The following is a 13,566-nucleotide window of genomic DNA, read 5'->3' as shown; positions in this document are numbered from 1 at the left end:
GTAACTGATAACTGATTATTTTCATTTTTGGGTGAACTATCCCTTTAAAAAGTAGCCAAATGCTATAGCTATTTAAGCATTGTTTTAGGTTACTGCAGCCCATTAAAAATCTTCATTAGCACTAGCTAACTCTATTAATGCCGATTAACGTTAATATTAAAAAAAGGTTACTCTTACTTAAGTAAATAATTAAAACACTAAAATGCTTCCGGGGGCGAAATTAACCTTTACCCTCAAAAAGCCTCACAGCTCACAGCATTTCAAGCGGGGAGTAATTCTCCACAATTAACTGTAAAAATTCATTCAAGTCTGGCTCAATTCTCGTATGGAAATTTTCCACAATCCATTAATTTTTCCTCAATGAATATTCAGTTTCACTCAGAAACTCACATTATTACAGAACTAAAATGGGTCTTGAAAGCGGTTTTATGTTGATAAGAAAAAAGAGAAAAAAAGCCGAAAAACGTGAGAAACACATTTATTTTCCATTCTGTTATCACTGGTTATTTCCCAGTGAACAGTCAAACACAGATTCATGTCCTTATAGGGCACATTTCTTGAAAATTCCAGCATTCTTAGCATTGCAGCATTTTGTCTTAAAAAAAAAAAAGAAACATCAAACAAATGTAAAATTCAACCAGGACTTCTTCAACATCTTCAAACAAGCCCATAATATGTCTGCTTTGTCCTGTGATGGTAAAAGATTTGGACTAAATGTTTCATGTCTTCTTGATCCACAGCTGTCAGTCAGTCAGTCAGTGTCCCCTTGTCCACTAGAGCTCTGCAGAAACCGCAAGGGTGGGTAGATGGGAAGGTGCGTCACCAGGTTAAGCTGCCAGGGGTTTAAACTGTATAGAACGTAATATGAGGAGGATGGGGGAAGTGTCATGTTTTGAAAGCACAAGACATCATCAACCACAATAGAAGTTAACATTACAGCCTTTAATAAACATCAAGCAAGTGTACTAAACAGCCTTATCCAACACTGAAATAACGGATACCTAGAGCTAAATCGTTTTAGTCGATCTAGCTAAATCGCGCCGCTGAGAAGGCAAGGGGGCGGCACCCAAGCCTAGGCCAGCACAGGTGATAGTGAGTGAGTGTGTTCTGTCAGTGTGTCTATCTGAAGAGCCTGTAGCGATTTATGGGAGAGCCAATCTCAATCTCGCTACCTTCGCTGTCGCTGCTGGATTCAGAATCACTGCTGCCGGAGTAAGCGCCGAGCCCTGGCAGGATGCCCACGCATACAGCGGCGGAGGGCAGGTGGAGAACGCCCGAGCGGGTCACGTCCACGCCAGGGGATTTGGGCTCAACCGCCTCCTGCTCTGAGAACACAAAACAATACACGCACATAGAGCGCACGCATTCTCTGATGCATTTGACTTCTGACGTGGCAGGTTAATATGGGAAGGTGAATCAATATGATGTTTCTCCTGATTTCTAGCAGTAAATATTACAAAACGTTTACATTTACATTATTTAAAGAAATATTCCAGGTAAAATACAAGCGCTGTCAAATGCCACCGAATTTTTTTGTCAGTTGGAAAGAAAAAAAAGTGTTGACAAATGCACTTACAATGATTGTCTATTGTGAAATATTATTACAATTTAATTTTTTTATCTTAATATATTTCAAATTTATTCATGTGATGGTAAAGCTGAATTTTCAGCATCATTTTTCAGCATCAGTTTTCATTATCACATGATCCTTCAGAAATCATTTTAATATGCTGATTTGGTGCTCAAGAAAAATTTCGGTAACACTTCAGTTTATTGTATTTAACTAGTCGCTTATTAGCATGAATATTACTTGGATATTGGCTGTTTATTGGTACTTATAAAGCACAAATGAATGCCTTATTCTGCATTACCATATTCTACATCCCTTAATCCTATGCATTACCTAAACTTAACAACTACCTTACTAACTATTAATAAGCAGTAATTAGGAGTTTATTAAGGCAAAAGTCATAGTTAATAGTAGGGGTGTGACGAGATCTCGTGCCACGAGATCTCGCGAGACTAAATATGACGAGATTTCTCGTCGAGTGAAAAAGCTGTCTCGCGATATCCCCATTAATATTCCACCGCTACACTCACATTCGCCTAAACTATCGTTTTGTTGTTTTTATAAAAAAATAAAAACCATTATAAACTAATGCAAAAGTCTGCTCTGCTCATCCAGCGCGAGTTGCCGTTGCAATCAGTGCAGCACGAATCACAGTTCACTGATCGCGTGACGATGGCGGAGGATTCGTTGCGCAACAGACTAAACGTCTGGTAAATGTCTTATCTTGTAGAATGCGCGCTCAGCACCGCTGCTCCCTATACGCGCGGTCACGAATTTATTGTATTTAACTAGTCGCTTATTAGCATGAATATTACTTGGATATTGGCTGTTTATTGGTACTTATAAAGCACAAATGAATGCCTTATTCTGCATTACCATATTCTACATCCCTTAATCCTATGCATTACCTAAACTTAACAACTACCTTACTAACTATTAATAAGCAGTAATTAGGAGTTTATTAAGGCAAAAGTCATAGTTAATAGTTAGTTAATAGTGAGAATTGGACCCTAAAGTGTGAACAACATTTCTTATTATTATCACTGTTTTGCAGCTAAACTTTTTGTGAAAAAAATTATTTAAAAAAAAAAAATCAGGATTCTTTAATAAATAGAAATTTAAAAAAATAATAATAGAATATAGATATTTTTTGTAACAATGTAAAAGTCTCTACTGTTGCTTTTGATCAATTTAATGCATCATTGCTGAATAAAAGTGTAATTTCTTAAAAACTGACCCAAAACTAGTGTTCAGTAGTGTACATGTTTTTTTTTTACAAAATGAGTCATCAAAATTATTTTCTGCCATAAAACACAGCACTGTCGTAAGTTTCAGGTATTAAACTTCTAAAACATTTTTTAAAATACTTTTAAAAAAATGAACTTTTTTTAAAGCAATTAAAACAGTTACAGATCCAATAATGATCTGAAAATAACTTTACATAATTACATTAAGTGAAGGCAGCATTACACTACAATGCTCACCTGTCTGACTGCCATTGCCGGCTACCGTCTCCTCTACTTTCTGCTTTTTACTCCCTTCTGAGGACTGAGATGAGCTGTACAAAGACAAAAATTAATCATAAATCATTATACATAAGGAATATGCAGTCTCAGATTTCTACAGGTTTAAAATACATTAATGCTTGATTTCACAGATCGTCTTAGACTAAAATGCATGTTTGAGCTGTTTAAACTGAAAGCAACTTAACTGACTTATCTCAAAATATGTCAGTGCCATTGTTTTGTTTCAAGATGCACACTACTAATGTTTTTTCTAAGGCAGTTTTTCTAAAAGCTACTTAAATGTTCTAATTGAACTAAGGCCTAGTCCTGGCTTAATCCAAGCCCTGTCAGTGAAACCAGGCCTAACTATAATAACTGAATAGACATTGAGGTACCTGCGTCGTTTCACTGCCCCAGCCAGCAGGTGGGCCTGAGACAGGTGACTGGTTCTGTGGGTCTCTGAGGGTTTGGGTCCTGCCTTTTTCTCTGGCTCCTTCTTCTGGCTCTCGGTGGCTGCCAGCTTCTGCAGAGCGCTGTGAGGTTCACTAGTTAAGGAAAAATCACTGACATGCACTTAGGTGTAATTAAACTGTGAGTAAGCTTCACAGCAATCATACTTTCCGACCCTGCTGTTGTGGTAAGCCACTAGACAAATGCAGTTTTTCCTTTTATAATGAAACGTTCTCATAAACCTAAATGAACTTCTTGGAGAGCCCCACTTTAACAGCACACAAACAAAACTAAACCCACAGACAGATGAGGAAGCTAGGATAATGAGGGCAAACGCTCAAAAAAGTCACCACAGAAGCTACCACGGCAATCAAACCTACTTCCTTTCTTCGTTTAGTGCATACAGATGGCCTAAAAAGTTGACACACTTACAGGTAAGAGAATTTGGTGCCTCCACGGGAGGCAAATTTAGTAGAATTAGGGCACATTACTGTATTATTCTACAGATCATGGTTCTCAGCAGTGCTTTTAGATGCAGTTATCAAGCCCAGAGAAAGGTTTCAGTTGCCACGACAACGCATCCTCCAACCTTCTATCTACAGGCATACCTGATTGGCAGAAGAGAAAATCTGATCGTATTAGATGTTACATGATGAGAAATCAATTGTATGTTATATATGATTTGGATAAAAGCATGACCTTTGATTTCGATAGTTTAACGCAACAAATTTGTGCTAATGTGGAACAATCTGCTGTAATTCATAATTCATTGTTACACACCAAACACACACACACACAATAATACTGACACAAAACATGATTCAGCCCTGCATAGGATTCATATAATTGATTCAAACCATTCTCTATCTGTTCATTCAAAGAAACAGCTCAAAAGAGTCATTTGTTCGGGAGTCATTGTACGTATGTACACTCAAAAAAAGGTTGAGCCTTTTTTCAAGATTTACACATTTCAATTAATAGTAAATTTCCATCTAATTGAATTGAATAATCATTAAATATTATTCATATTATAAGAATTTTAAATTGCTAAAAAAAACTAGATCTTAATAAAACACTTTGTATAAATCTTAATGGAACAAGGGAATGGACCACTTAGTTTATGTGATTTTTAATAATAAAGAAAAAAGAAAAAAAAAGAAAATGTGTTTAAATTTAAGTTTTACTAAATGTTTTTGGAACCTGTATACCTCAAGTGAGCAAGGTTTGAGAGTTCAGGGTATCTGCTGGTAAAATGTTTTCTTTCTGTGGCGCTGAAAAGATAAAGCAGAAACTGAAAAAACTGACGACTTTTTTTATGTAAACATGCGCTAGATGGACATCTTTGACCTTAGCACCAGTTCAAACTTCAAACCAAAGACTATGATAATTAAAGGTGCAGTAAGTGATTTCTGAGAAACACTTGATATTTGAAGTCGAGACCCAAACAAACACACCCTACCGTATACAGTACACCATGCTCAAGCTCGTTAAAGTCGGGTGGATTCTGATTGGCTGTCATTGTTTTTACCGTTCATCAGTTGGAAAAATCGCTCTGAAATTGGTTCCAACTATGGTTCTTCTTTGACCTTAGTGTGGACTTCCCTATTCCCATAGAATCAAACGATTATTAAAACTTTATAGTTATTGTCCTGTGCGAATGGCAATTTAGAACGATTTTTTTATTAGAACGAAAAATAATGTACAATTCTTTTCTTATGGAATATTGCAGTATTTGTTGAAGTCTGCTGCAGAGCTCGCTTCAGTGCGGGCTCGGCAAAAGTGCACACCGGGGGCGCATATTGGCCGCAAAGAGGGCCCTCACGAACACCCTTCTGAAACCTAAAATGACAAATAGGACACTGCCGAGACCCTAGGGTCTCATAGACTTAACAAACATGCGCACACGGAAGCCACAAGGCTGAAAGTGCCATTTGGGACAGGACCTCTGATGATGTGTATACTGGCACGAGGGCAGGACAACCTTTTGGATTTAATCAATTCCTGTTGGACAAAATCAAGTCCCACCCTACATTTTTTCTTGTTTGAGAAGATCTTGGATATGTGTCACAATAGGAAAGAAAAGACAAACGCAAGTTCCGTTTCGTGCTGACTTTAGAATTTAAAGTGACAGACTATATAACTGCAGCGCACGCTCATAATAAACAGACCGTTATCGTGTGTTTGCTAATATAGTTTTCATTCTTAGTGTGAACAGGTCTTTACAACCAGTGGCAACTTTGCTTTAAAAAGTGGGTGGGACAGGAGTGTGTATGAGTGTGTATTTGAGAATATCAGAAAACAATTTCAATAGTACATTGAGTTTATTTTATTATTATATGTGATAGTTTCATCCCTGCATTTTCTATTATACAATACATTGTTAGTCTCAAGAGTATTTACATTAGTGAATAATAAGTAGATCCGCACTGAACATTTGTGTGTGAATGCACGGGTGGTAGAATTTTTGTTAAGCATGTCGTGCTAGAGGTTCTAGGTTTTTAAACACCTTGAACCATAGATTGAAGCGCTTGTCTGTGTGAAGACTATGCACGAGCGCCTAGAGAACACTGTTGCCTTCCGCCACTGATAACAGCTGCAACGAGCACTCAGTATGCACCAGATCGCGTCTTATTTTACACAAACGAACAAATTGCTAATCAACCGGAGGTGTTTCTTTTGTATTAATTACATCCGTGCCGCGAGATGTTTCAAAAAGTGGTGGGAACAATATCGGCGCTGGCAAAAAGTGGTGAAAATTACGCCCGTTTATGGCACATTTCGCTACTTTTTCAGCGTCTTGTCTATTTTTAGACGCCTTGTCAAGTTAAAGAAGTTTGATTTCAGACCTCTTCTCGAAATTATTACCGCGACCATTCCGTATGAATTTTGAAAAGTATTTCTATTTCTTTATGTGAAAGGTTTTGCATGACAAGGTATAGTCCAAAAACATCCATCTGTAAAACAAAGTTAACTGCTTGAAACTGAACACACAGAGACTGTCTGTTTTCCAAACCTCTAAGCCATTTGCCAAGCCAGCATGAATTTCTGTCAGTGCGTCGGGTTCCTCTTGAGGCTGTCTCGTTTGAGAACATGCACACTAACAAGGTACAAGAACTCTTTTTTTACTTTTCACCAGCCAGCCATCATTGCGCTTGACAGCTGAAGCTTCTACCATCAGCTTAACGAAGGTGAACATAGAGACAGACTCAGGCAGAAAGCAAAACTCCCTGTCAATTTTTTTCAAGAGTGCATGACAGTAATATTGCAAGTGCTTTAAGGTGCAAAAGGATATCCTGTATTCTTTTATCTCTTTAGCTTCCTCGTCCCGTCTGTGTTTCTCTATTAGAGACTGCTGCCGAGAGACTTCGTCGAGAAAGCTGGACTCGTCTTCATCCAGGCCTTTAACCATGTTCTCTGTGGAGAAACACAACAATAGAATGAAAAAGACTCCATAAACGGTTCTTTTTGAGGAACCGAGCGTCATGAAAATTGAATTTTTTCTCAATCATGAACAGTTCTATTGTCTGTGAATATGACCACCATGCTAGTAGATCAAGAACACCCTTGGAATCAACGGCAATAGGAGCAGCAATGGTCGCTAGGGAGACCGAGAGTGGGTTTGTCACCAGGGATACAGAGATAAAGCCGAGATGCTAAGATCATGCCAGTCTCCCATCAGCACCCGCAAGAACAGACCTGCTTTTGATCTCCATCACTCCCATCTGTTCACACTCATAGACACCCACCGACATGCTCAAACACACACCAGCGCATGTGTATGCAAGCACACGCATGTTTTTGCACAAACGGTGACGGATAAACCCTAAAATGAGGTCAAATATAGATGGGAGAGGCAAGCCACCTGAGCCCGTGCGATGCGTGTCATCTGAAAGATCTGTTTTTGATAGAAATAAAGGGATGATGTTTATGGGAGGAAAGCAGCATGAGCGCTTACTGAATTTGAACTGCTCCTCATATTCTTCCTGTTTCTTGTCTTTCTGCTCTTGTAGCCTTTCGAAGAGAGATCGAGGGTCGTACGCCTCCTCAGGGGCCTCTGTGGTGCAGTGAGAATGAACAGTCAAAACTTGCAATGCACGTGGGAGAATTAAAGGACAAGTTCGGTATTTTACACTTAAAGCCCTGTTTTAAGATCGTTTCTGATGAAATAGAACGGTTAAGATTAAAATTTGGACACATGCTGCTGGCCCGAGAATTTTCGGTTTCTGTGGTTGCACCCCCCCCACCTCCACAATGGTTGCATAGGTGCACTGGAACAATCCTTCCTAAAACGCGGGTTTGATCGTAGTTTTTGTCCCAAGTCAAGTCAATGGAGTTGGACAAAAACTACGATAAAACCTGTTGGAAAGCATCTTTTGCAGCGATTTTTGTGTGAGCATATCAGTGAACACCCCAGACCACTCGGTGAGTTTCACGTCTTTGTAAACTAAAGTTTAATGCGTTTTAGGAAGGATTGTTCCAGTGCACCTATGCAACCATTGTGGAGGTGGGGGGGTGCAACCACAGAAACCGAAAATTCTCGGGCCAGCAGCATGTGTCCAAATTTTAATCTTAACCGTTCTATTTCATCAGAAACGATCTTAAAACAGGGCTTTAAGTGTAAAATACCGAACTTGTCCTTTAAAGGGGTCATATAATGCCATTTTTGTACAAGCTAATATGATTCTTTAGGGTCATGTTAGTTTGTAATATACTTTAATTAAAAATTCTCATTAGTATTGTAAGAAAACACTTATTTTACCTGGTCAAAAACAGCTCTGTTTTCAGCACGCCGTTTCAGTGCATATGACTTTAAATGATAATGAGCTTTGCTCACCCCGCCTCTCTGTTCTGCACATACACCATTTGTAACTCAATAACACAATAACCATAACGCATTGTTCAGTATAAACGTGGGATTATGAATTACACTCACCGGCCACTTTATTAGGTACACCTGTCCAACTGCTCGTTAACACTTAATTTCTAAGCAGCCAATCACATGGCGGCAACTCAGTGCATTTAGGCATGTAGACATGGTCAAGACAATCTCCTGCAGTTCAAACCGAGCATCAGTATGGGGAAGAAAGTTGATTTGAGTGACTTTGAACGTGGCATGATTGTTGGTGCCAGAAGGGCTGGTCTGAGTATTTCAGAAACTGCTAATCTACTGGGATTTTCACGCACAACCATCTCTAGGGTTTACAGAGAATGGTCCGAAAAAGAAAAAACATCCAGTGAGCGGCAGTTCTGTGGGCGGAAATGCCTTGTTGATGCCAGAGGTCAGAGGAGAATGGCCAGACTGGTTCGAGCTGATAGAAGGGCAACAGTGACTGAAATAACCACTCGTTACAACCGAGGTATGCAGCAAAGCATTTGTGAAGCCACAACACGCACAACCTTGAGGCGGATGGGCTACAACAGCAGAAGACTCCACCGGGTACCACTCATCTCCACTACAAATAGGAAAAAGAGGCTACAATTTGCAAGAGCTCACCAAAATTGAACAGTTGAAGACTGGAAAAATGTTGCCTGGTCTGATGAGTCTCGATTTCTGTTGAGACATTCAGATGTTAGAGTCAGAATTTGGCGTAAACAGAATGAGAACATGGAACCATCATGCCTTGTTACCACTGTGCAGGCTGGTGGTGGTGGTGTAATGGTGTGGGGGATGTTTTCCTGGCACACTTTAGGCCCCTTAGTGCCAATTGGGCATCGTTTAAATGCCACGGCCTACCTGAGCATTGTTTCTGACCATGTCCATCCCTTTATGGCCACCATGTACCCATCCTCTGATGGCTACTTCCACCATGTCACAAAGCTCTAATCATTTCAAATTGGTTTCTTGAACATGACAATGAGTTCACTGTACTAAAATGGCCTCCACAGTCACCAGATCTCAACCCAATAGAGCATCTTTGGGATGTGGTGGAACGGGAGATTCGCATCATGGATGTGCAGCCGACAAATCTGCGGCAACTGTGTGATGCCATCATGTCAATATGGACCAAACTCCCTGAGGAATGCTTCCAGCACCTTGTTGAATCTATGCCACGAAGAATTGAGGCAGTTCTGAAGGCAAAAGGGGGTCCAACCCGTTACTAGCATGGGGTACCTAATAAAGTGGCCGGTGAGTGTATATTGAGAACGTCTTACATAGAAAACATGCCGTAATGTACCCTGAGTGTAAACCTTAGACGCATTCATTGTGAAGCGTGCAGCTAGCGATTTGCAAAGATTAATATATTAATATAAAGTTTAATAAAACGTTACACTCACTTCCGGTCTTCTGGAGATTCAGCAGGAACACGAATATCTGGTACCGATCCTTTTTTCATGAGCAGCTTCTTAGCAAATCCAGCTTTATACTGATCCTCGTTTATAAAGCAGTCTGGTGTGTGAAATGATTCGCGCAAACATGAAAGCATTGACGTTGCTCGTGGGGAATATTCCCTTCGAAAACAAACTCAGCCACTGCGTCTTCAGCGGTTCGGATTTAGGAACATTAAAATGACTGCTGTGTTCGTTATTACACCCAAGAACAAAACACCACAATCGCTTAGACGCCATTCTGCTCATAGACAGTGCTCCAGCATATCAACAATGACCGCGCAGACTATGATTGACAGCTCCCTCATGAGCGAGGGCGGGTCTGTGTTGAAACGCTCCTGTCAATCAACAATCGTGTGAGGGGTGTGCGAGCTTGTGACGTCACAGGCTCGAACGGCTCGATTTGAGGCAGGGGAAAACATATAAGGAGATTAAAACAAAACCACTGGATGGATTTTTATCATTATATGATGGTTGTGTACAGACACTGCCAACACACATTTCAGTACAATCACCTTGTAAAAGTGCATGTACCATTATATGACCCCTTTAATGCCTACCACTAAAGGAGTAGTTCACTTTCAAATTAAACTTTCCTGATAATTTACTCACCCCCATGTCATCTTCCATGTCTTTCTTTCCTCAGTCGAAAAGAAATTAAGGTTTTTGAGGAAAACATTCCAGGATTTTTCTCCATATAATGGATTTCAATGGCAAACAACGGTTTGAAGGTCCAAATGTCAGCCTCAATGTAGCTTCAAAGGCTCGACACGATCCCAGCCGAGAAAGTGATCGGTCATTGTCAAAAAAATTTTTACATTTTTTTGTTGTTGACTTTTTAACCACAGATGCCCATCTTGTGCTATCTCTGAGATCCATTACGTCACCACGTTGGAAAGGTCACGTGTGACAGTCGGAAGTACAGACCCAGTGTTTACAAGTTTGGAGTAGGAGGACCATTCAAAGTTATTGTATGTTGAATGACACAAATTAATATGTATTTGTGTCAGTTTATTGTTTAAAATGGTCCTTACGTGTGCATATCCTGGATGTTTAACGATGTCACACATGACCTTTTCAACGTGATGACGTAATGTGTGGCGCATCTCAGAGATAGTACAAGACGGGCATTTGTGGTTAAAAAGTATATACATTTAAAAAAAATAAAAATTAATGACCGATCATTTCGCTAGATAAGACCCTTATTTTTCGGCTGGGATCGTGTCGAGCCTTTGAAGCTGCATTGAGGCTGACATTTGGACCTTCAAACCATTGGTTGCCATTGAAGTCCATTATATGGAGAAAAATCCTGGAATGTTTTCCTCAAAAACCTTAATTTCTTTTCGACTGAAGAAAGAAAGACATGGACATCTTGGATGACATGGGGTGAGTAAATTATCAGGACATTTTTATTTGAAAGTGAACTACTCCTTTAAGCCTCTTAATTTGTGTGATTGGTGCTGACAAAGTGAACATCTCACCCTCCGGGTCATCTGGCTTGCGGACCTTCTCCCATTCTTCCTGTCTTTTTTTCCTTAGCTCGTCTAGTTCAGACTCTGACACAAACTTTCGGCTGAGGTCCACACCATCTGCCATGGCAGAACCTACACAACACATGCAGCCTTTTGAGTTATTTATGTATTGATCACCACATTTATCAATATATTTAATGCATCAAAACTCACCAAATTGCTGTTTATTTAATCAGGATAAAAACTGTAGGTAGTTCATGAAGTCATCAGCAGGAGATTCTGTTCAGAGATTCATAGACAGAGAATAAAAAATTGTGATCATTGGTGCCCACATCATAAATTTATGCAGAACTAATGCATTTAAATATTCATTTGGAATTTGAAGCACAATATAATTTAAGCTCCGGGTCTATTAAGTGGATTTTGGTCTGAGCAATGGTGACAGATTCTGCACGAAAAGGTAAACACTGCCCCCTAGTGCTGGATTTGAACACTGAGAGTATTAAATTCCAGATCCAGACGTACCTATTTCTTTGATTTTCTGCTATTAAAACGATTTTAAAGTGACAGTATGATAGCCAGTATATGCATGGAACATGGAACATGGAACAGTACATGCTAGGAACACACAGAGAACAAAAAAATATTACTCTATTATTAATCTTAAATATGAATCTAACTCTAACCATGGCTTATCAACACTTCCACTATCAGCGTGGAATGTGCATGATAAAAAAAACATCACGTATCAAGTAGTATTGTGATAACAATAAACATCAAAACAAAATAAAAACGACACATATAATGCAATTTGGGTTAGAGAGGTCAGTGACTTCGTACGGTCACTTTATTTTGAATACATGCAAGGAATACTGCAGTATTATTTTAATGAGACAGCACCGCAGCTTCAGGGCCTAATATTGATCTGAAGTCGAGCGTGCAAGGTTTTGATCGCACTCACTACTGGATCAGCAAGCAGTGATAGTTATACAACTATTCGTTTAACACACATTATATAACGCTAAAGTCGGTTTGTTTTATACGGCAGACAAATAATGAGCGAAGTCAAAGAAGAGACAAGGAATAAATAATTATTTTAAGAAGGAAATGGTATCAGATATTTACCTAGTCCGGTTTTGTGTCTTGGTAAAAGCATCCCTCAGCAACAACTGCTAAGGGCACGTAGTTCCTACGCAGGAACAACATTAACTAACGGGAAATGTAGTTTTCATGGGGAAGTTTTGCTTTCGAGAATCAATTGTCATATTATTATTATTTATTATTTGAGTGTACATAATTTTAAACAGTTAAAAAAGTACAATTAATTTCCTTTTACTTTGAAAGTTTTTTAATAAAGGGGAAAATAACTGAATGCTTTAAATGTTATAAATATGTTTAAACCTGTTAATTTTATGAAAATGTCAATGTTTTTCCAGTTGTCTTCTAATTTGGTTTTGCCTGTCCAATTAATTAACACAGTAGAGAAAAGCAAAGGTGTTAGTATTGTAGATGCCAGTGAACTTATCTTAGAGATTACAGATTTTTGTTTCTTTGTGTTGAAGCAGCTTGTATGTATACGTTTTTTGAGTTGCAACATATCTATGGATTAACTACATCACTTGAGTTTTTATTTTATCGATATAATAAACGACTGGACTGGATAGCCTAACAAAGATGTCAAAGATACATGTTACACACAGCATTTGATTTATAAATTTCAAATTGGAAATTTGTTTACATAACGCTATCTCTTGAGCAGAATTTGGTTTGTTTTACTGGTTGCTAGGAGGGGTTGGGTCCCGCATCATGTGCTGGAGATATGCGACGACACAAACGACGAATCATTCTTTTGAATCACTAATGGACCGATTGAACCGATTCACTAAACCGAGTTGAACGATTGTTCATGAATTGGTCGGAACGGATCTTTCGGAAAAGAGCCGAGAGAACGAATGAACTGAAAAGAGACACGTCAATTTAATATCATGTTAAAAGGTTTAATATCAACATGCTATTAAATAAATAGCATTTTGTTAAAACATTGAAAAACATTTTCGGCGAATTAATGAAAACAAAAATTATTACCCTGTTTATTGCAACGGAAGGCAGGTTAGGTTCTAAATTACTGATTATTGGTTACAAAAAAAGGAATGTGGACACAACAGATTAGCTTACAATAATGGGAAAATGTACTACACAACAAAATGTGATTTTTTTTTTTTTTTTTTTTACAGTCTATGGT

At 38.8% G+C, this 13,566-nt stretch overlaps 1 protein-coding gene across 1 annotated transcript; it reads right to left on the bottom strand.

Annotated features, from left to right (window-relative positions):
* Positions 1–462: 462 nt before the first annotated feature.
* psme3ip1 (proteasome activator subunit 3 interacting protein 1) lies at positions 463–12,515 on the bottom strand. The gene is made up of 8 exons (XM_056261159.1): positions 12,450–12,515; positions 11,538–11,603; positions 11,334–11,456; positions 7,481–7,579; positions 6,818–6,939; positions 3,471–3,610; positions 3,055–3,128; positions 463–1,325 (listed from the first exon to the last, which is right to left on the bottom strand). The coding sequence occupies exons 3-8, from the start codon at positions 11,446–11,448 to the stop codon at positions 1,120–1,122; spliced, it is 756 nt and encodes a 251-aa protein (XP_056117134.1). The 5' UTR covers positions 11,449–11,456; positions 11,538–11,603; positions 12,450–12,515; the 3' UTR covers positions 463–1,119.
* Positions 12,516–13,566: the final 1,051 nt, after the last annotated feature.

Source organism: Rhinichthys klamathensis, unplaced genomic scaffold (genome assembly GCF_029890125.1).
Source record: "Rhinichthys klamathensis goyatoka isolate OS25496 unplaced genomic scaffold, OSU_Roscu_1.1 h1tg000181l_1, whole genome shotgun sequence".
Lineage (NCBI taxonomy): Eukaryota > Metazoa > Chordata > Actinopteri > Cypriniformes > Leuciscidae > Rhinichthys > Rhinichthys klamathensis.
This window is presented reverse-complemented; position numbering and strand designations above follow the sequence as displayed.